We start from the raw sequence: 21,272 nt of genomic DNA, 5'->3' as shown, positions 1-21,272 counted from the left end.
CCACCCCCTCCACAGGTGACTTAGGCAGAAATTTCAGCCTGGTGTTGAGCCTGAAGACCCTTTCTACAAGCATCTGAGATGCCCTGTCCACAGATCTTTGAAAGGACCACCAAGAGATCACTACCTCTAGTCCTTTCTTTTTATAGATAAGCAAACATTCAGAGGAAGGAGAAGGTGCTTGACAAAGCAAGGGCACAGAGTGACTAGGTGATTCATGTCTCCATGAACCTGGGCTCTCTGAGCTCCACATATCTGGGCATGGGAAGTTATGTTAACTGGTTCCATGGTCCTTGCAGGGGGAGATTTCTGATTTGGTTCTTTAAGAGATTATGGCTGCATTCTATTTTCCCTCATCTTGCTCCCCTTGACTTCTAGCTGCTGAGTCTTTGCTTTAGACATGTCCCTGTCCCCCTCACTGACCCTGAACTACCTTCCCTGTGCTCCCCCTCTCCCCAGGTATTACAGAGCATCTGAGATGCCAGGTGAGCAGAGCACACACCTTGCTGTTCTGGAGATGCCAGGGTCAGAATGCAGGAAGCCAAGGCCAGCCACAAGACATAAGAGCCTACCATCTTTTCCATAAGTTGAGGCATGCAGGTCATTCAGCAGTGTGCAGATTCTCCATGCAGCTAGGGGAAGAGAAAGACTCAAATACCATCAGGGTGACAGAGGTTATTTCTCTGGGTATAAGGCTAAGATGGGAATTCACATCAGTTCAGCACCATGATTTATACTCAGCCCCTCGCATATGTTAGCTCATTTAAGGCTCTGAACCACCCACCAGGGAAGGTATCATTCTTGCTCCCATTTATGGATGAAGAAGGATATTGGACTCAGAGCATATTAATCCCAGAAATATTTACTGAGCTCCTCCTACATGCAGGCACTATGCTGGAAGTGAAACAGCTTGCTTAAGGCCACAAGCCCATGTTCTCAGAAGCAGACCCATGACTTCTTCCATGAAGGGCCATATTGTTTTAAAGCAGGTGTGACTTGCAGAGAGGAGGTGAGATAATGACAGTAGGAGGCTTGCCAAGGGGATGAGGTTGATAGCAAGAAAACCAAAGGCAAAGCTGGTACTGCAGAACATCCTAGAAGGCCTCAGGTTGGCTCCTACTCAAGCATAGGTAGAGGCTCTGGGAGACTGGATGGAGTGCTATGAGTATCTACAGACAAGAGTTAACAGCTGCTTTCTTAGTTCTGGTGTCTTGGGCACTGCCTTAAGAGACTCCTGAAATGCCTATAATGCATACAGATTTCCTGTAAGGGTAGGACCATGTCAGGCTAGTCCACATTGCTTGCTCCTAGCATGGCATTTGGCACATATGGGGTGCTCAATAAAGGTCTGAGCAATAAATGAGTAAGTACATGGGGGGTGGGGAAGACAGAAACAAGGAGCTATGAAGAGCCTGTCGACACTAATTAGTAACACTCCCTCTTCAGGGAAACTTTCCTCCAATGAGCAGATCTTTGATGACTTCTTAAAGCCTCTGGAAGACTCAGGTTGAAGCTAGAGATCTATCTGTTTCTGGAGCAGATATCATGAATATGTTACTAGAGAGCACCCAGGACTGGTAATTCCTAGGGATGAGATCCCAAGTAGGGGCCTATGTTCCTGGAGGAGGGACAGACTGAGGGGGGATCTTTAGACCTGGAATAGCCAGAAGGTAGTTGGAACCATGGTTAAGCTGGGCACAGACGACATCTAGAGCACCTGACCGGGCTGAAAGCTCTTCTGAAAGTTTCCAGAAACAAACAACCCTAGCACATCCAGTGAGTCAAGGGTGGTGGGGGAGCCCCCCAAGATTGGAAGAAAGTCTGCTGGGGCTTGAAGTAGGACTTACCTGGGGGTACGAACACAGAGCTGTCCTCCTCTGGTCAGCCATGGGAAAGCCTGCTGTGTACCATACTTTTATTGCAATTTCCCACCTACGTGGCTCTCCATGATTGGTGCCCAGGTAGGACTGGAATTAATCTTCCAGGTAGGTATACATTGGTCTTGTTGGGTGTAGGTAAGATAAGTGATTTACTACAGAAAATAGCAGAAGAATGTCTCCTTCCACAAACCAATGAAACTGGTGCCATATTTATTACCAGAAACCAAACACTGATCAAAAGGGAGCTTAATACCCAAAGGGAAGTGAAAGAAATCAAACAGGCACTTGTTTGCACAATAGATTTCCAATTGTACCTTGTGTTCTTAGCTAATCACCTTAGAACACTTCTGCTTCTGTCTGGATGCCACTCCACTTGCGGCTAGTTAGAGCAAGGGAATAAATAAAGAAGCGGGGGATGGTGTTTCCTATATTTGACCCATAGACTCTACCCACCTTCAGATACTCAGTGTTGAGGAGTCTGGGAAGGGCCAGCTTGGTGAATCATGGAGTTATACCAGAGGACAGACAAACTAAGAGTCAGCATCACCTCTCCTCCAATCCCTCCTAATATGTGGGCTACCCTAGAGATTGGAAGGTATGGAACAGAGAGGAAGCCATAAATCTTGGACTTAGAAGTGTCAGGCTTAGACCTGGCTTCCATAGCATGGTATCTGGACATCAATAAAGAAGTCGAAGCTTTTGCAGAACAAGTGGTCACAGCCTGTTCTGTGTTTCTGTGAGACTCTTTAAGGAGCTGAGGCTACTGAAGGCAGGGAGCACAGAGGTCTTGGCATTGGTCACACCTCCCAGCAAAACCTCAACTCGGGCAAAGAAAAGGTGCTACAAGCCACCTTCTCTACTCCTAGTACATTTGGAGAAAAAAACCCTAAATGTGGAACTTATAACCACCGAAAATTCAGGATTCCAAAATTCATCTGGTCCCACAAAACAGTTCCTCCATCCCTCTTCCAACTACTTTATTCCAATCTGAACCATGCCACTAGAGCTGCCCTGTTAAGGCCAGATCTTAAGGTATTTTTTTCTGGCCCCTTAGTACATTTTTTGCTACGTCCTCCAGGCACTCTGCCTCTCCCTGTCTCTGCTGTGCCAATGTTTCCTTGATTTGGACACCCTTGCTCTGTCATTATCCTCTTCCTTCAGATGTCCTTGAGAATGCTAGTAGGTCCTGTTTTTCTTATCATTCCATATACTGTCACTGGAAGGTGTCAAGTTATCTCCTGGTTTCTAGTATCCTTTACAGGCTGGTGAGTTTCAAATCTGTATCTTTACCTCTGACCACCCCCCTTGAATATCAGATCCATCCGCCCAGCTGCCTGCTGGACCTGTCTTCTTGGGCCAAGATGCAGCAGGCCCAAATCTGAACTCATCCATTCCCTAAATCTCTCCCCTTTAAATGGCATCGTCTATCTTAACCTATGGTACTGGTATGTACCTGGTCACCCAAGCTGGAAACGTGGCTCCTTCTTCCCTCACATTTCCAGTAATCACCACAACTTGTTACTCACTTTTCAAATATTTCTTGACTCTATCTTTCCTTCTTTAGCCCCATTTCCCAAACCCTAGTTCAGGCCACCTTCACCTTATGAGGGTGGCTTTAACGGGTGCCTAGTGGGGCTCCTTGCTTTCATTCTTGCCTCATTTGATTCTGTTACCTCTCCTGCAGCCAGATGCCATAACATCACCTCTCAGCATTACCCCCCATTCCTGGGATCTGACCACTGGCCACAGCTCCTACATCATCTACAGATTCTCCCCACCAGATTCTATATTCCAGCCAATCTGTGGCTCTCTGAACTCTTCCCCACCTCCTGACTTTTACATGTTTGCTATTCCTTCTGCCTAAATCATACTATGCCTAGCCTCCTACATATTTAGGTCCATCTCTCCCAGGAAGACTTTCCTGAACACTGTAGGCTTTCTGGTGCTTCTTTTCTCTTCTCCTATGCCTCTATGGGCTGATTCCAATCCCACTCAATTACCACTAATTTATCTGTCTCCCTCTGAAGGCTGTAAGACCTTTATGGACAGGGATCCTGTCTTTGCAGTTCTAACCAACACCTAGTAAGTGCTTGTTGGGTAAATCAAAGGGGGAAAAAACATAACATACATGCTTCAGAGCCTCTCCTGTGAGTAATGCTTCAAAACTTATGGCTGTCCAAGTCTTAATGAAACCTTTTGGGGAAGACACAAGATCCTGCCTCAGAGCCTTTACACTTAACTGTAATGCTCTTCCTCAGATATCCTCCTGCTTTGTTCTCTTACTTCTCTCAGTTTCTTTTTATCAGACAGACTTTTCCTGACCGTCCTATATAAAATAACATCCCCATAGCTCTATTCTCTGTTCCTTATTTTTCTCCCCAAAGTGCTTGTGCCTGACATTTCACATAATTATTGTTTAAATGTTTTCCCCCTTTTAAACATAAGCTCTTTATCAGCAAGGACTCTGTTTTGATTACTTGCTATTTCCCTGGTGCCTATTCAGCATTGAATTTATGCTTAAAATATCTATTGAATATTGAGCTTAATACCTGATAAAAAACCAAGAAACTAAAGAAAAGGAAAAAGAACAGAGGAATAAAGGGATTAATTCTGATGTGTTTTCTTTTCCCTGGCTCTTGCCTTTGGCCCCTGTTTTTATTTTTCTTTTCTTTTTTTTTTTCTTTTCTTTTTCTTCATCTTCTGTTGTACCTGAGTCAAAGTGAATCTGCACACAATTCAGCCAGTCTCCACTGACCATGGATTGACCATAGACAGGCCTGGGCTCTACCCCAAAGTCCTCCTATATAAAGCTCTTATGTAAAAGCAGCAGGTATAGGGATTTGGTGCATGTCCATATGTCTGCATGTGAGGTCCCTTAACTCAAGATACACATCCCCATAATCCCTGTTTGCTGATACACACGTGTGGTTTTCCCTGAGGTCAGAAGGCTCTAATAATGCAACAGGGCCTTGGTCTGTCCTGGAAAGCCACAGCTGGAGTCCTGGAAAGCAGCTGGTGTCAGGGCAGAAATTTCCCATCAGTGTTGGCTTCCACTGGCCTTGACACAGATGTCTAGCAACCTGGAATATCTTGGTTTCTGATTGTGCCTTCAGTGAGCCTCCTGGAGGACCCTTATGAAGCAACCCTGCCCAAAGAGGGTAGTGGGTCTGCTCTCCACTGCTGCTGCTGCTGTGGCTCTGTACACAGGCCTACATCTTCTGGATGCAGAGGGACGGGTGCAATGGAGGGAGGAGGTGCAATGGATGGAGGAGGTCCTTAGGATGTGTCAGTATATCCCCTGATATTGTGAGACTTCTGAAAACAGGGAGTGCATCTGTCTATTTCACTAGTGTCTCTCCAGCACCTATCACAGTACCTGGCATGTACTAGGTGCTCACATAAATGTTTCTGCAAAGTTCAATGGATCCTGTGAAAGCATCATTATTATCCCCATTATACAGCACCAGTGGCCTCCAGTTACATCTTCCATTTCTGCCATGCCTGCCACACTTGTCATCACCATTCAAGTTCTCCCTTTCCTGCCATACTGTAAGCTCCAGGAGAGAAGGCTTTGCATTTGGCTTGTTTTCGTCTGTATTCCTTAACACCGTGCCTGACATATAGGAGATGGAAATATTTCTTGAATAAATGGATGAGTGGATGAATGAAAGCATGGGTGGATGAAGCTCGACATCCAGCTGACGTGGAGACATTGTGGTTTTTATCTAAGGTTACACAGCAGAACTAATTGAACCCAGTCTCTCCGACTAGAATGTGAACTCCATGAATGTGGGGACGTAGCCTGGTTGTTCTCACCACAGGATCCTCAGCACTATGATAAGTTCCTACCTTGGATAGTAGGTGCTCAATAAATACTTATTGAATGAATGAATGACTTCAACGACTGAGCTTTTAAAATTATTATTTTGCCACAATCTTTAAGGAGACATGGGGCCTCATGTGCACACATGTCACAAGTCCCATTTTGAAAGAAGGCAGAATTTAAAGATATTAAGATATTTTGTGATAATGAGGATTAAAGGTGGGGAAAGAGGAGCAGGTGACTGAAGTGTGAGTTCCCTTTTCTGTGGCTGGAGCACTAAGCGGCATCATCCCCAGCCAGCAGGAAATGAAGCCACAGAGCACAGGGTTTCCAGCTGCCAATCACTGAAACATCAGGGTCAAGGTGGCCGATAGAAGCAGAGGCAGGCAGACCTTCAGGAACCCTGAAAAGAAAGCAATTACAGGGCTGCTGCAAGCACTGACGTGCCTTTGTGCAAAACTAATGTAAGATGCCCCCTTTAGACTGATCAATTAGGAAAGAACACCCTCTCTGGGCTGGTCAGTTAGAAAAAGGAAGCTTTCTCTTTATCTGCCCAGAAAACCAGTTAGAAAAAGGTGCTAGTTGGGGTGGAAAAATAGAAAAAGGGGCCCTCCCAGATGAACCAAATTGGAGAAGACAGCCTTTCCTCTGGCACTGGGATTGGTAGCTCCTCAAAAGGACACTCATGTGCAGTGCCCAAACTACTCAACCATCCTTAGTGACCTCTGATATTCACAGAGGACAAGCCTTTTAGGAACACCTTGAATCTTCAGCTCCAAGCTTCCTGGTGCAGGGTTGGTCTAGATCAGATAAAACACTAGGTTGGTGTAATACTTCCTTCAGATTGAGGTGTCAGGAGCCAAGAAGGGCAACAAGTTACATCAATTCATTTTTCATCCAGATTTTCAGACAAATCAGTGTGTCTGAAATCAAAGGCCATAAAATGCCACCTGTCCCTGGCCTTTGTGGTCAGAGAGGCAGAGAAACAGGGTTTCTTGTTTATCTAACATGTTCATCCCGGAACTAAGCATGGTCCTTGGCATGTAGTAGCACTCCACATAGATTTGTCACCTGTTGAGTGAACCCTGCAAAAGGTGTTAGAGATGAATCACAAAGCTTCAGGAAGTGCCCAAGGTCTAGATCTAGTGTATGCAGGTCTACTGGGTATAAGTTTGTGGAAGTATGTGTATGTCTGTACCTGCAAATATACATGCATGCAACTCTAGCCATCTCTGCATCTGTGTGTGTAAATATGAACACATGCATATGATCTAGTGTGTGTGTGCGCACAAACATGTCTGGGTGATGAACACTCTGTGTGCCTGTCTATGCACCCCTGTGTCTGTGTGCACATATGCACTACTGTGAGACAGCACAGATATATGTGCAGCCCCAGTACCAGGCATTTCCACAGATGCAGTCACCTCTTTAGAGCTCAAGCCAAGCAGGCCAGGCACTCCAGCACATCCTGGGCCACAGATAAAAGCCCCAGAGGAAGGTTCTAGTGGAGGTCCCCCTGAAAAGAGGACCTGAACTTACCCAAGCTGCTGGAAGCAGCCCTTGAGACCACTGCCTGGACATCTGTAAAGGGAAAGAGAAGGATCAGTGCAAAGAGAAGGCATGCAGTTGGCAAGAAACCTGAGAGATATCCCTTCAATTTGCCCTTCTCCTTGCAGTTAGAGTGGTCTTTTTGAAACCCGGATCTGATCATGTCACTTCCCTGCTTTGGACCCTTCAGAGGTTCCCCACTACTTTTGAGAGAAAGACCCAAAACCTTAGCAACTGTAAGTCCCCACATGGTCTGAGCCCACCTGTATCAGCTCATCCCATACCAATGTCCTCTTACCAGCCTGCCCTTTACTCAGTTCCTCTAGCAGGTTGGGCTACCCACTGCCTCCACCATCCCCCTACCACCACAGGCCCTTTGCCCATGCTGTGCCCTCTGCCTGGGATTCCCTTCCCCTCACCCACTTTCCCTGACCTCTCTTGGTTAATCCCTCCTCAATCTGAATAATGCCTTCTCCACTGGTCTATAAGCTCCATGTGATCCGGGTCTGTGTCTGTGTCTGCTTACAAGATCCCCAGCCACTAGCACAGGGCCTAGCACAGAAGAGGTACAAGAACAAATTTGTACAATGGAATGAATCAATGATGAGGAACCGGTAAAAGGAAGGCAGCTTGAAGTCCACAGAATCCACTTTCTCCAGTTCTTCAGAATCCAGTAACATCCACGTGCCAGGTTCTGGCATCCTTCCTCATCTCCAGAGAATATTCCCCACCAGAAACATGAGGGAGGGAGTGGTTCTCTTACTTTTCCGTGTGATGGGACCCAAGTTCAGGACGCGGCTTTGGTCTATGATGCCTCCACTGCGGAATCTGGTCCCAGAGCAGGTCTGCAGGAAGAGGGCAACAAAGAAATCGTTGCATGAGGGAGACTAGATGTGGTCCTGCCATGGGGAGTGGGCTGCCCTCCCTCAGGGGCATCCTCCTGCCTCAGGCTGGGGCTTGAGGATGGTCGAGGCAGGAGTTGTCAGGAGATCTGTACATTTGGGTTTATGCCCCACATGATCTTAGGAAAGTCACTTAAGTTCTCCGAGCTGCTCTTGCCATATAGAGAACTAATAACATGCCTCATCTCTAGTTACTTGTGAAGCATTAAAAAGTTAACATAGATAAGGTGCACCTGCTGCTTTAAAATGTCCGTGTCTGTTATCAGAACACAAGCTTGCAGATAAGCCAGAGCATTTACCAGCCTGTCACACTGCTCTGATCCTGCCTGATTTCCCAACAGTTTTGGTCTCTCACATGGCTATGTCCAACCCCTCCTACTGCTCATTCTCTTCCTGGACTAAAAGGGAAACAGCAGAAATGTTTGTTTTCTTCTGGACCTTGTGGCCAAATGTCTTTGGTTATGGGAGATGGGGAGGAGCCTGAGGGAGGAGAGGCAACTCACAGGTTTGCATTTTTCATTAATGATGTCGCAGAGATACACTTCACAGTGCAGGTAGACCAGGTCGTAGTTCCCGGCAAAACGGAACATCTGGACAGAAAATCGGCCCTGAGGGGACTCCCCATTCTCCACCACCTGGATGGTTGAGTCTGTAGTGCGTGGACATCTGAGAGGGTTAAGTCACATAATGCGGGTGGTGAAGCAAGTGCTCTGGAGCCAAGCTTCCTGGGTTCAAATCTCACTCCACCACCTATCAGCTGTGTGTCCTTGAGCAACTTAATTTCTTTGTGCCTCAGTTTCCCCATCTGTATACAGCAATTATTATTGGTGATCCATATCATAAGATAGCTGTGAAGATTTTTTTAAAGATTATACTTATTTATTCATGGGAGACACAGAGACACAGGCAGAGGGAGAAGCAGGCTCCATGCAGGGAGCCCGATTGGGACTCGATCCCAGGACCCCGGGATTACGTCCTGGTCCGAAGGCAGGCACTCAACCACTGAACTACCTAGGCATCTCAGGTAGCTGTGAAGATTAAACAAGTTAACTTTTCTGATATATATAAAATCTGCTGACATAAAAATGTCATCAGCACAGGGTTGAAATTATGCTATAAAGTCAGTACTTTGGTTCCCCAGGAAATGGCATTCAGGTTCATTAGCTACCATTTGTCAGCTATCTCCTATGTTCCAGGTTCTAATTATAACAGTGGATGCTTTTAAGTCCTGAGGGGCAGTGACCATATGAGAGAGAGTGTGTGTGTTTGTGTGTGTGTGTGTGCGCACTCACGCTCCCATGCATAGACATACACAATTGCACCAAAACTCAAAACTGCACCTGCAGAGACTCATGTGTGTGCTGGGCTGGATCAGGATACAAGGGTAGGCAAATTGGGTATTTTCTCAGTTATTTTACATGACTTGCTTGAAATTGATTTAGGAGAGGGGCTGAATGCTGACTGCAAAGAGGAAGAACCAAGAAGGGAACTCTGCTTGGTTCAAACAATTCAGATCTGTTTGCAAAAGTGCAAACTCTACTTGACCAAATAAATGCCTTGAGGTTAATGGGACCACCCCCTGAAAGCCCCATGGACATAACCTGAACAGGGCATCCAAGGGTCCCCTCCCACCCCTCCTACTCTCTCCCCAACTGGCTCTTCCTTATATGTTCTGAGATGTTTGGCAGCCCCCCTGGACTGGCACTCCCCGACCCAGCTCCCATACATGCCTAGACAGGAAAACACAGGCACACCCCGCATTTCTTTCTGCTTCTTTTGCAAAACTTCTAAGTGTCCCATGATGTACATGCTCAATTGTTTTACTCTGGGGAAAAAAAAGTTTACAAATCCCTGCACTGTAGGTATTATTTATGCCCATTTCACATATGAAAACATGAATCTCAAAGAGATGAGATGACTTGTGTCTCTGGACTAAGAAATAACAAAGCCAAGATGTGAACCCAAATCTCCATGAATCTCCAATCTCCATCAATGCCTCTTTGCAAATCTTTGCCTTACCTAGAAAACACCTTCATGTGTGTTTTCCTGTGTTTCCCAACACCTGTTTTATTTTTATTTACCGGCTATTTGCCTTAAGTATATGTATCTTTTTATTGGAATACAGCTATTTTTTAGGAGAATCTTTAGATCCTGACCACAAACAGCAAACCAGCATCACTTGTCATAAGCAAAACACGACCATTTATAGATAAATATAAAGTAAAACAGTTGCCATTAAATTTTAGTTAGCTCCTGTCACAGCAAAAAGCTCTAAAACAGACTTCTGCCTACTTTCTGTTGCAAAAGGGATTAGGCAATAACAGAGAGGTATAAACGTCAGATGAGCACCCAACTGATGCTTTTCCTTTGATGGAACCAAGAAGATTCTAAGAACCGAAACAGAATAGGTCACTGTGTCTCAGAGATGCTTTTTCTGCCTGTGCTATGAAATAGCATATGCCCCTCCCCTTTTCCTGCTTTGGGTTTTTCCTTTAGCCCCATCACCACTAACATGCTATCGATTCCATCTTGTTTAATTATTGGTCTCGCCCTCTTAGAATATCAGCTGTAGGTAGGGGCAGAGAGTTTTGTCCCTTCTATTCACTGTGACATCCACAGAGCCTGGCACACAGTAAGCTTCCAAAAACACCTATTCTGTTTTGAATGACAGTGTGCATTATCTCCTCACAGTGTGGTCCAGTGTTCTCCAAAAGCAGCACGCTTGTGTCTTCCCTTTTACAATTGGTCCTTGGTTAACTGTGTCTCCAGCTCACTCCTCCCACCCAAGGTAGCTTGCCTCCTACCCTGGATGGGCGCACCTTTCAGTCAGGTTTCTTAACCTTTTCTTGAGTCCTGGATACCTCCAGCTTTCTGGTGAAGCCTGTGCATCCCTCTTCCAAAATACTATTTTAAGTGCGTAAAGTACCTAAGATTATAAAGGAAACCAGCTCAACTGAAGTACAGTTCTCAAAATATTACAGCATTTGATGTATGCATTATATATTTACTTATGTATTATATATAAATACATGTATTTACAAGGATATATTTTGTAATGCATTAAATAATAATTTCTAGTAGAAACTCTAATACTCTAGTAACTAAAAAGTACTGACATAGGTAAATGTTTTTACGTGTCCTGCTAATACTTCTGTGGTTTGTTGCCTATGTTCATAATGGATGGTGATGCTAAATTTCAGCTAGAGGTTAATGAATATAAAGATGTACTTTTTCCCCCAAATCCAAATCCAAAAGGTGCCCTCTCCTGCCCCAGAATTCCATCCATGGGCCTTACCTGTCCTGGATGATGAAGTACTTCAAGGGGTCTGTGGCGTTGCTGCTGGGTGTGGCATAACAGTTAGTCATCAGCAGTGCAAACCGGGACAAATCACCCCCATCCAGCATGGTGCCCACATAGAGAAAGGCCTCTGTGGTCAGGGTCACAGAGGAGCCTTGGTAGGGCTGTGTGTAGTCAGGAGTCTGGAAGAGTGCCATCCGCACGGTGAACATGCCTGTCCCGCCCACGCTGATGTTTAGGGAGCTGCAGGGGGAAAGGGGTTGGTGAGAAAACCAGAGCTGAGAACAACAACAGATAGGCCACCCTTTCTTGTCTGTAGTCCTAGGCACTCCCTGGCAGCTCTCTGCCTGTTTATCTAGCAGTAGGACTGGAACCCACCAACCACTATAATGGTTGCAAACTGCAATGGACAGACATGGGTCACCTCAGGATCTTGTTGAAATGCAGGTTCTGGTTTGGTAGGTTCAGGTGTAGCTCATGTTCTGCATTTTCAACAAGCTCCCATGTGATGCTGATGCTGCTGATCCATAGACCACATATTTGTAACATGTCCGCCCCCCTCACTTGGTGGCCCTTGCCTTTAAGAAGTCCAATAAACAAATTGCCTTTAAGAAGTCCAATAAACAAATTCTCAAGGGAGTCACACACACATTCCTTCTTTGGTCTCAACCTACAGGCCTAAGTCAGAGTTCTGGTTCCACCTACAGTAGAAGATAGAGATTTTGTAAATAGATTGTTTTTAACCACATTGAAAACAGCTACACTGGTTTAGATTTCACAGGATGAGCCAAAAAAAGGACATCATAGGACTGATATGCTGGGAAATAAGGCACATGATAAAAACTCAGTAATGTGGAAGTCCATTTTGCAGCTGAGAGTTGCACTATTGGTTTGGACTAGGGCAAGATATCTAGCTCAAACCAGAGAGACATCTGCATACAGATGTGTTGCTCCCTGAAGTCCATCAGGCCTGTGACATGGCCCCATTGCTCCAGGACACTACTTAGCCAGACGATGCTCTGGCCAAAGGCCGACAATGAGCAACCTTCTTCCCTCAATTCAGCCATGCATACTCATCAGTGCCTAGTGCCCTTCCCAAAGAACATGTAACCATGGATGAGCCTCATAGTGAAGGTCATGGTAGAGTCGGGGCTCTGGGCCTGGAGGCCTTGATTTGAATCCTAGCTCTGCCATTTATTAGACTCTAACTTTGAACAAGTTACTCAATCTTCTCTGAGCCTCATTTTCCACATCTGTATAATGGGAATAAGAATAATAGTAATGGCTACACCTCTTAAGGTGCTCTAAAATTTCTTTTTTTAAAGATTTTATTTATTTATTCATGAGAGACACAGAGAGAGGGGCAGAGACATAAGCAGAGGGAGAAGCAGGCTCTCTGCAGGGAGCTCAATGCAGGACTCCATTCTGGGACCCCAGGATCATGACCTGAGCCAAATGCAGATGCTCGACCGCTGAGCCACCCGGGTGCCCTAGTGTTCTAAGATTTCAATAAGATGTTTCCTATAGAGCGCTTAACACAATGCCTGACACATAGTCAATTCTTTTTTTTTTTAATTTTTTTTTTAAATTTATTTATGATAGTCACAGAGGGAGAGAGAGAGGCAGAGACACAGGCAGAGGGAGAAGCAGGCTCCATGCACTGGGAGCCCGATGTGGGATTCGATCCCGGGTCTCCAGGATCGCGCCCCGGGCCAAAGGCAGGCGCCAAACCGCTGCGCCACCCAGGGATCCCCACATAGTCAATTCTTCATAAATACTTGTTATAATTACAACTGTAATTTTTTTCCAACATCAGCATCATTGGCCTATGATTCATCCCACTCAGAGATTTTCAATTTTATTTAGCAACACTGTCTATTTATTTATTTATTGTAATAATAAAACTTCATGTAGCACTAATATGGGTGAAACTTCTCTGGTTCACCCTGCAGGCATCCCCAAGCATACTTCCTTAAAGACCCTCAACTCTAAGAGGCATAATTTATAAACATCTCTTTAATCAAATTCCTATTTATAGATAAGGAAGGAAACTAAGCTCCAAATATGGCATATGATGGATATATCATACATAGCAGGTCTGGACCAAGAGCCCTCCCTTCTTCCATCTGGTCCAACTACCCTGTCCCTCTTATAAGCCAGAGGCCCTAATATTTAATCCACATATGCCAAGCACTGTTGTGCTTCTAAGAAAGGTAGTACAAGTACCACTAAATCAATATCACAGGTGAGAATACTGACACCCAGAGTGGGGCTATATCAATTTCCAAAGCTGTCTGGTTAGTATGAGCCTAGATTGGAGTCTGGACTCCAGGCTTCCTAGTTGGGCTCCTCCACTGGAAATACTGCCTCCCAGTCCCCCCACCCAGCTCCTAATGGCTGATAGTTAACAGGAAAGCTGAAGACCTGGTGAGTAAGGGGTTGCAGTGTAGAGATGGTCAGGGGTACTGGAGACCCTTTCTGGCCATACCTGACTATCGGCTGCAGGGAGGTCTCCAAGCTCACTTTCATATCCAGGGGGTAGGAACACTCAAAGTTGATTTTGATGTTGCGGTCGCGGATGATGATCTCATCTGCCAGGTAAAGAGTGTTGCTGTATGTGGCATGGGTTTCATTCCTCTGTATTGGGGGGTTGGAGAGAGGAAAGGGCCATGAGAATCTGAGTAGGATTCAAAACCAAACAGGTTTCTCTGGCCACCTGTGAGCTACCTTCCCAGCTGTCATGATCCAAAGTTACAATGACAGCAGCCATTTATGAGCTGGGCCCTGGGCTAAACACTCCTCCTGCTGCATCACTGCATTAACACCTCCAATGACCCTAAGAGGCAGGGCTACTAGCCCCCTGCCTCATGATGTGGAGAGGGGGGTTCATAGAATTGGAGTAACTCTTGAGTAACTCTCTCACAGTACATGGATCTAATAAGCCTGGGTTCTTCGAATTAGGCCACACTTCCTCTCAAACAGTAAAAACACTAAAAACTATGTCCAGACTCATTATTAATGCTGGAATTTCAAACACTGTGCTAAGAAAATAACAATTCTTTTCTTCCTTTCTTTTGACTTCTTTCCTTTTCTTTTGGGGGGATGATGGAGTTGGAGAAGCCTGTGTTCCACTCAAACATTGACCTCTGGGTCACTTTTGAGGAGGTTTCTGGAGGTGAAGGCCTGGTTCGGAACACCAGTGATGCAGACCTTGCCCCTCCCAGCACCACCCAAGACAGACAGACCTGCTTCTGAGCCCTGTGCTAATGCCTTCTGGCTGAGAAGAATCACTGCCCTGTCTGGGCCTTTCTGTTCCCATCTGTAAGATGGGGAGCTGTCACCATGGATCATTCTCTTTATTTAAAGCTAACATTTATTGAGCACTTACACAGTGCCAGTCACTGTCCCAATCAATTCCTACATATTAGCTCATTTAATCCTCTTAACAACCCTTGTGAAGTAGGTACTATTACCATACTCCATTTTACATTGAGGAAACTGAGGCACAGGCAGGCTTATACAACTAGGAAATGATAAAGCCGGGGCTTGAACCAGGCAGTGCTCCAACCCTGTCCCACAATGACCAGGACATACCATCATCACTGTCCCACAGGGACCATCCCTGGCTGGGGTCACCACAGATACCCAGTCCCGGTCGCCCCTCTCATTGAAGCCTGAGCACTGGCTGTCACGCAGGTACATGAAAACCTTCTCAAAGCCCAGGGTCTTCAGCTGACACTTGCTCAGGGACACCTTGATATCATTGGGCCTACACTCCAGCCTGCGGTCCAGGAGGGAGAGATCTGAAATGGGCAGAGAAGGCAGGATTGGAAACCTGTGACCACAATTCAGGGCCCAGCTGGCCACAGGCTGGAAGCATTCAGATTAGTTTCTGTCTCTTTTTGTGGTATTCTCTCAGAGAGACAGAGACACAAGATTGGATTCTGAACACCACTAGATGGATCCAGGTGGCCAACCATCAGCTCCATGTTGCCCTAAGTGTGCATTGTATGCAAAAAGCAATATTATTTTTGTGTAATCCGCCCCCCCAGAACTAAATACATTGAATCTTGGGGCACCTGAGTAGCTCGGTGGTTGAGCGTCTGCCTTTGGCTCAGGTCATGATCCTGGAGTCTCAGAATCAAGTCCCACATTGGGCTCCCTGCAGGGAGCCTGCTTCTCCCTCTGCCTATGCCTTTTGTCTCTGCCTCACTCTCTGTCTCTCATGATTAAATAAATAAAATCTTTAAAAAAATACACTTAATGTCAGTAAAACAAAACAACAAACTAACATATTAATTGCAATTATCTTTCCATCCTTTCTATATCAGAGAGGTAGTCCACACTAGCTACTAAAGTTTTTAAAGTATACATTTGCTAATTTCTCTTTTAAAACAACAGAGTGCAGACATCAGGCTAAGTGTTTGGGGCACACAATGACATTCAGCTGGATTTTTCTGAAGTATTCCAGCTGTAATACTTCAATTAAATCGCTGCTGGAATTTAAGAATTCTCTTTCACTGTATTTATTTTTACTGTTACCTTCTAAGGTGTTACTTGCCACAGATAGATGTAGCAGTGGCCATAAATATCCCAAGTTTATGTAAAAGAAGGATTCAATCAATTTAAAGAACAAGTTAATAATAATCATAGTCTAGGTAGTACTTAGATAATACAAAATTATAAAATTGGTACTTGGATGTGACTAAAATCATGACTAAAGTTTGGGAGATACTCTCCTGCTTTAATCATTGTACATATGGGGAAACTGAGGCCCACGGAGGTCTGCTTAGGATCCTCTGCTGGTCAGTGGAGGACCCAGCCCTCCAAACCACAGGCTGGTCACTACTCCTCTGTTCTTGAGCTGCAGAAATATGGCTTAGGCAGTCTTTGGACAACAAGTGGCAGCCACCTGTGCTGTGATGTGGGAGCCTCAGAAAGGAGGTTGGGGGTAATGGGGCCCCCCCAAGCTCTCGGAGCTTTGGGGTCAACTAAAGGGAGCCTAGGAGCCCAGAGAGCTTCTCCTGTTTGGGGGGTTCTTTTTTTGTTTTGAGTTTTTTAAAAAGATTTTATTTATCCATGAAAGACACACATAGAGAGAGAGGCAGAGACATAGGCAGTGGGAGAAGCAGGCTCCTCACAGGGAGCTGTATGTGGGACTTGATCCCAGTACCCCAGGATTATGCCCTGAGCCGAAGGCAGATGCTCAACCACCAAGCCATCCAGGCACCTCAAGCTTCTCCTGGTTTTGACAGATATTACTGGATCCACTTTTCATTCACATGGGATGATATGCATCCCTGCATCATCCCCACATGTCCCCAACTCACACACAGCCATGTATCCCTCCCCCAGTTGCTGCCATTTCCCAACGCATCACCCTCCTCCCACTGGCCTCACCCGTGACATTGAAGTCCTGTTTGCACTGGCAGCTCCACATGCCATCATGGGATTTGCAGTCCTCTTCTACACTGCACTCCTCACATGTCCCCAACACAGAGGTGGGGTCTGCAGGATCACAGACACAGACAGTCAACAGGGATGCTCCGGGGTCTCCCGTGGTGCCCACCCAGGCCTGGAATAGGGGGTGGAGGAGGGGGGGGAGGTGCCCACTCACCTGTGCAGTAGGCCAGGTAGCACTCAGGGGTCTCCGTGAGGTTGTAGACATAGTAGCCGCCGGCGCAGGCCTTCACCTGGATGGACGCATCCCACAGGCAGCAGTGGCCACTCCAGTGTGCACAGGCTGTGCGGTTCACGATGCCCTGGTCTCTGGTCGGGTGTGTGCCATTGAGCCACATGGGCGCGGCCGTGTTGCAGTGCAGAACCGGCACGCAGGTCTCCGCCAGGCGCACCCCACCTGGCCCTGTGAAGCGGTACCAGCCGTTCAGGCCCACGTCGCAGGTGTAACCCGCCCCGTACTCGGTGCTGCGCCAGTACTCATCCAGGATGCGATGCTCCTGGCACGGGTCCGCGCACACCAGCGCGTCGCCCACGGGCACACAGTCCAAGCCCGGGCCGCAGGAGCCCGGGGAGCACTCACAGTGCTGCCCGTCCCCTCGGTAGCCCGCTGGGCACACGCACGAGTAATTGCCCTTGTTGTTGATGCAGGTGGCCAGGGCATGGCAGCGGCTGAGTCCCGGCTCCGAGCACTCATCCACGTCGATGCAGCCCAGCCCCGGTGTCAGACGGAAGCCGTCGGGGCAGGTGCACAGGTAGGAGCCCAGCGTATTCATACAGCTGCTCCCCTCCGAGCAGTTGTGGGCACCAGGAATGGCACATTCATCCAGGTCCACGCACTCAAAGCCGTTGCCAGTGAAACCCACCAGGCAGGAGCATGTTGTGACCATCCCATCCTCCATGCAGGTGGCATTGCTGTGACATTCAGAGCAGCTTCCTGTGGACAAAAGAGCCCAGCCTCAGAGTGGGAGCAGCTGGGCCAGTGGTTACCCAGAGTCCTCCGCATCCCTTAGGGTACCATGTTTTTTTAAGACGTGGTCCCTGGATGACTCCCTCCAAAACAACTGAACAGAACTCCCCTGATGATTCCACTGTGCATTCTTCTCTGTTAAGCATTACTTTCAACTGTGTCTTCTTTTAAAATATCCATGTTTCCACATGCAGAGGAATAATGCAGAGTTCTTGACACTTTGGTAAGATTTAGGTGTCCATGTCACACACACAACACACCCCCCCTTTGAACATTTAACAGATCTTCCCTGCCTTTCCTCTGAAGACTTCCCCAACTCTCCCTGATAGGGGCAGTCACACTTTGTGTGTCAATGTCACACTTTGACATCCTCCACAACAATGAAAACAATAAAGATAATGAGCTATCGTTTATTAAGCACTTACTATATGCCGGACACTAGGCTTTTCACTCATTATCTCATTGAATCCTCCCTAGTGGCCCTGTGGGATTGCTTTTGTATTTACCCTGAGCAAACTGAGATTCAGAGGGTTTAAGCCACTTACTCTGTTAGTAAGCAGCAGAACCAAGACACAAACACAGGCGGCAGGACCACAGAGTATACGCTCTTAACCTCTTAACTATGACCCTGAAATGGCATTTACTGTGCCCCAAAGTGCTCTAGCTCAGGGGAGATATCCGGCTCCCTTCTCCAGGAGAAGCTGAAAGCTAGATGAGGATAATGCAAAATCCAATGGAATGACCCCTTAAGAGTGCAAGGGAAGGTGTTTGGAAACCACTTAGGTGTGTTCAAATCTCCTGTGTGGTTGAATATGTTCCTGACCTTCCAGTAAAGTACCAGGGGACCTTAGTGGTATTCTAGACTCTTGCCTCTCAATGTATGATCCAAGGACCATAGACAGCATCAGAATTACCTGAGAGCTTGTCAGAAATGCAGAATTTCAGACTCTACCTAAGGCCTACTGAATAGGAATCTGCATTTCAGCAAAATTCTCATCCGAGTCCTATATACATTAAAGTGTAAAAAATGGATTTTGAATAAATCAAATTCTAAGCATTATAGGAGATGGAGCCAGACCTGCTCTGTTAACAGCAGCCTTGGGATCCCTGGGTGGCGCAGCGGTTTGGCGCCTGCCTTTGGCCCAGGGCGCGATCCTGGAGACCCGGGATCGAATCCCACGTCAGGCTCCCGGTGCATGGAGCCTGCTTCTCCCTCTGCCTGTGTCTCTGCCTCTCTCTCTCTCACTGTGTGCCTATCATAAATAAATAAAAATTCAAAAAAATATTTAAAAAAAAAAAAAAAAACAGCAGCCTTGTTCCCTACACACACACACACACACACACACACACACCACTTACTTGCTTCCACAGTATCAATGTTTGCAGCTATGATGACCCAAGAGGTTACCACCACTACCATCCACACCGAGGTCAGAGAGGAAAGCTGCCCCATTTTTTTCTGCTCTTCACAGTTACTTCTGGTCTGGGGAAGACCTGCCCAAAGGCAAGGACAGGTTGACCCCTTGGCGTTTCCTCCCTGTCTGTGATGCCTGGAGTCCTGTGGAACAGAGATGGGTGGGATAAATACATGATTGAACTCACTTCTCCACAGTTGAGAGGAGTGCTTTGGTTGTGCACTGCACAACTCCAGAAGACGCCATTTATATGAATGACAAAATATGTGCAGTATTGTGACCCTTGCTTTGGTAGTTTTCCCATCTGTTACCCAACGCTTACTCCCACCCGCATATTAGCCTCTGCTTCCCCAATCTCAGTGCATCTGGAAGAAGTGAGTCTCTTTTGAAACAGGAAGCAGCAAGGTAGGGTAGCACGTTCTGGACTCACCATTTTTTGGAGGTAGCTTTGCTTAAGATAAGTAACTCGAGAGATGATGAACCTTCACAAAAGATTTTAGTGTTTCCAGAGCGGTCACTTATTATTTCACTCAGCTGGTGAAATAATCCTAGGTGAGTATTACTATTGCCTCAATTTTTATAGCTGCAAACTAGAGTAGTATAGTGGTTAAATGTGTGGGACCTGGAGCCTGCAACCAGGATCCAAATCTGTATTTCACTAATTGCTAACAATGTAACACTGGGAAAGGTATTTCAATTCACTAAGAATTAGTTTCCTCATCTATGAATAGGGATTATTGTTGTTACAAACTGAGAGGCTGTGATGTGCCAGGCTCAGTTTGAAATCCCTGTGATCAAAGAACTTGTGTTCTGGAGCTGTGTTTTCCAAGCTTTTGTAACCACAATCTGCTATAAGGAAAATATTTTTTTACCATAACCTGGTGCTGTTGCTTGTGTATGTACATGGGTACACACACACACACACACACACACACAATATAATACGTTTTCTTAAAAAAAAAAAAAACCTTATCATTACTGTTTGCATTGCTTGCTGACAGAGTCTATAAAATTTAATCAAAAGAAAATTTGGGAGGATCCCTGGGTGGCTGAGCGGTTTAGCGCCTGCCTTTGGCCCAGGGCGTGGTCCTGGAGACCCGGGATCGAATCCCACGTCGGGCTCCCGGTGCATGGAGCCTGCTTCTCCCTCTGCCTGTGTCTCTGCCTCTCTCTCTCTCTCTGTGCGACTATCATAAAAAAAAATAATAAAAAATAAAAAAAAAAGAAAAGAAAATTTTGGATATAATCCACAAGTGATTTCATGATTTATTAATGGGTCATGACCTATACTTTGAAAACACTGTGGCAGATGATAACTGACTCCATGTTGTCATGGAGATTAACTAAGATGATATAAGCAAAGCAGGATCTGGCACATAGCAAATGCTATTGTTCACTGCCGTACCCCAGTGCCTGGTACATAGTAGGCACTTCACTAATATTTGTTGAACAAGTGAAGAAATAGTAGTCATTATTATTAGAAAAGCATAGCCTCAAAGACAGGGAGCTTGACCAACAAAGATAATGAAGCCAATAGTCAACAGAGGAATGACCCAACCTAGGTCTGACCCAGTGTCCAATCTCTTCATTTCCTTTCTCCCTCTCCCAAATGGAATGGGAAATAGTAGGCAACTAGGTGGGGGGAGAAGTGGCTAGGAGAAGAGAGAGCCATTGATAACCTTACCTGAAGCCAGAAAGGTAGAATTAGTCTGTTTACAGGTCTGTGCCTCCTATATATACATCTACCCCTTGCTGGCAATCTCTCCTCCAATTATTCTCTGGTTCTGTTTCTTGAGATTGTTTTCTTGAGGGTGGAATATTTTCCCCTTTGGGCACAGTGTTTTCCTTTCCTAGGCTGTCAGATTGTTGTTGTTCTTTTTCCTAATATGTGGACACCCCAAGTGACTGACATTGGGGGGTCAAACTTGTGCCTGCAAATATAAGGCCTCTGTTTTGCACCTTTTGGCATAAAGAGATTCCTT

The 21,272-nt window shown here is 46.1% G+C and overlaps 2 protein-coding genes across 3 annotated transcripts in view; both read right to left on the bottom strand.

Annotated features, from left to right (window-relative positions):
- Window positions 1-1,944, bottom strand: part of GP2 (glycoprotein 2) — a 39,767-nt gene extending 37,823 nt beyond the window's left edge. Inside the window, exons 1-2 of one of the 2 annotated variants that reach the window (XM_072753726.1) lie at window positions 1,845-1,944; window positions 500-629 (exon numbers count right to left, since the gene is read on the bottom strand). In XM_072753726.1, the coding sequence (XP_072609827.1) occupies window positions 500-602 (103 nt within the window). In that variant the 5' untranslated portion in view covers window positions 603-629; window positions 1,845-1,944. The remainder of the gene's footprint in view (window positions 1-499; window positions 630-1,844) is intronic. The other variant, XM_026002980.2, reaches the window with a different exon arrangement.
- Window positions 1,945-5,782: 3,838 nt separating this feature from the next.
- On the bottom strand, window positions 5,783-21,225 carry UMOD (uromodulin). Its single transcript, XM_026003211.2, has 11 exons — window positions 20,975-21,225; window positions 19,235-19,433; window positions 17,066-17,842; window positions 16,849-16,956; window positions 15,043-15,251; window positions 13,937-14,085; window positions 11,446-11,691; window positions 8,654-8,816; window positions 8,012-8,093; window positions 7,240-7,281; window positions 5,783-6,103 (listed from the first exon to the last, which is right to left on the bottom strand). The coding sequence occupies exons 2-11, from the start codon at window positions 19,326-19,328 to the stop codon at window positions 6,042-6,044; spliced, it is 1,932 nt and encodes a 643-aa protein (XP_025858996.1). The 5' UTR covers window positions 19,329-19,433; window positions 20,975-21,225; the 3' UTR covers window positions 5,783-6,041.
- Between the last annotated feature and the right edge of the window lie 47 nt (window positions 21,226-21,272).

The sequence above is a fragment of the Vulpes vulpes genome, chromosome 3 (genome assembly GCF_048418805.1).
Source record: "Vulpes vulpes isolate BD-2025 chromosome 3, VulVul3, whole genome shotgun sequence".
NCBI classification, from domain to species: Eukaryota; Metazoa; Chordata; class Mammalia; order Carnivora; family Canidae; genus Vulpes; species Vulpes vulpes.
The sequence above is the reverse complement of the archived record's forward strand: the minus strand, read 5'-3'. Positions and strand labels throughout refer to the sequence as shown.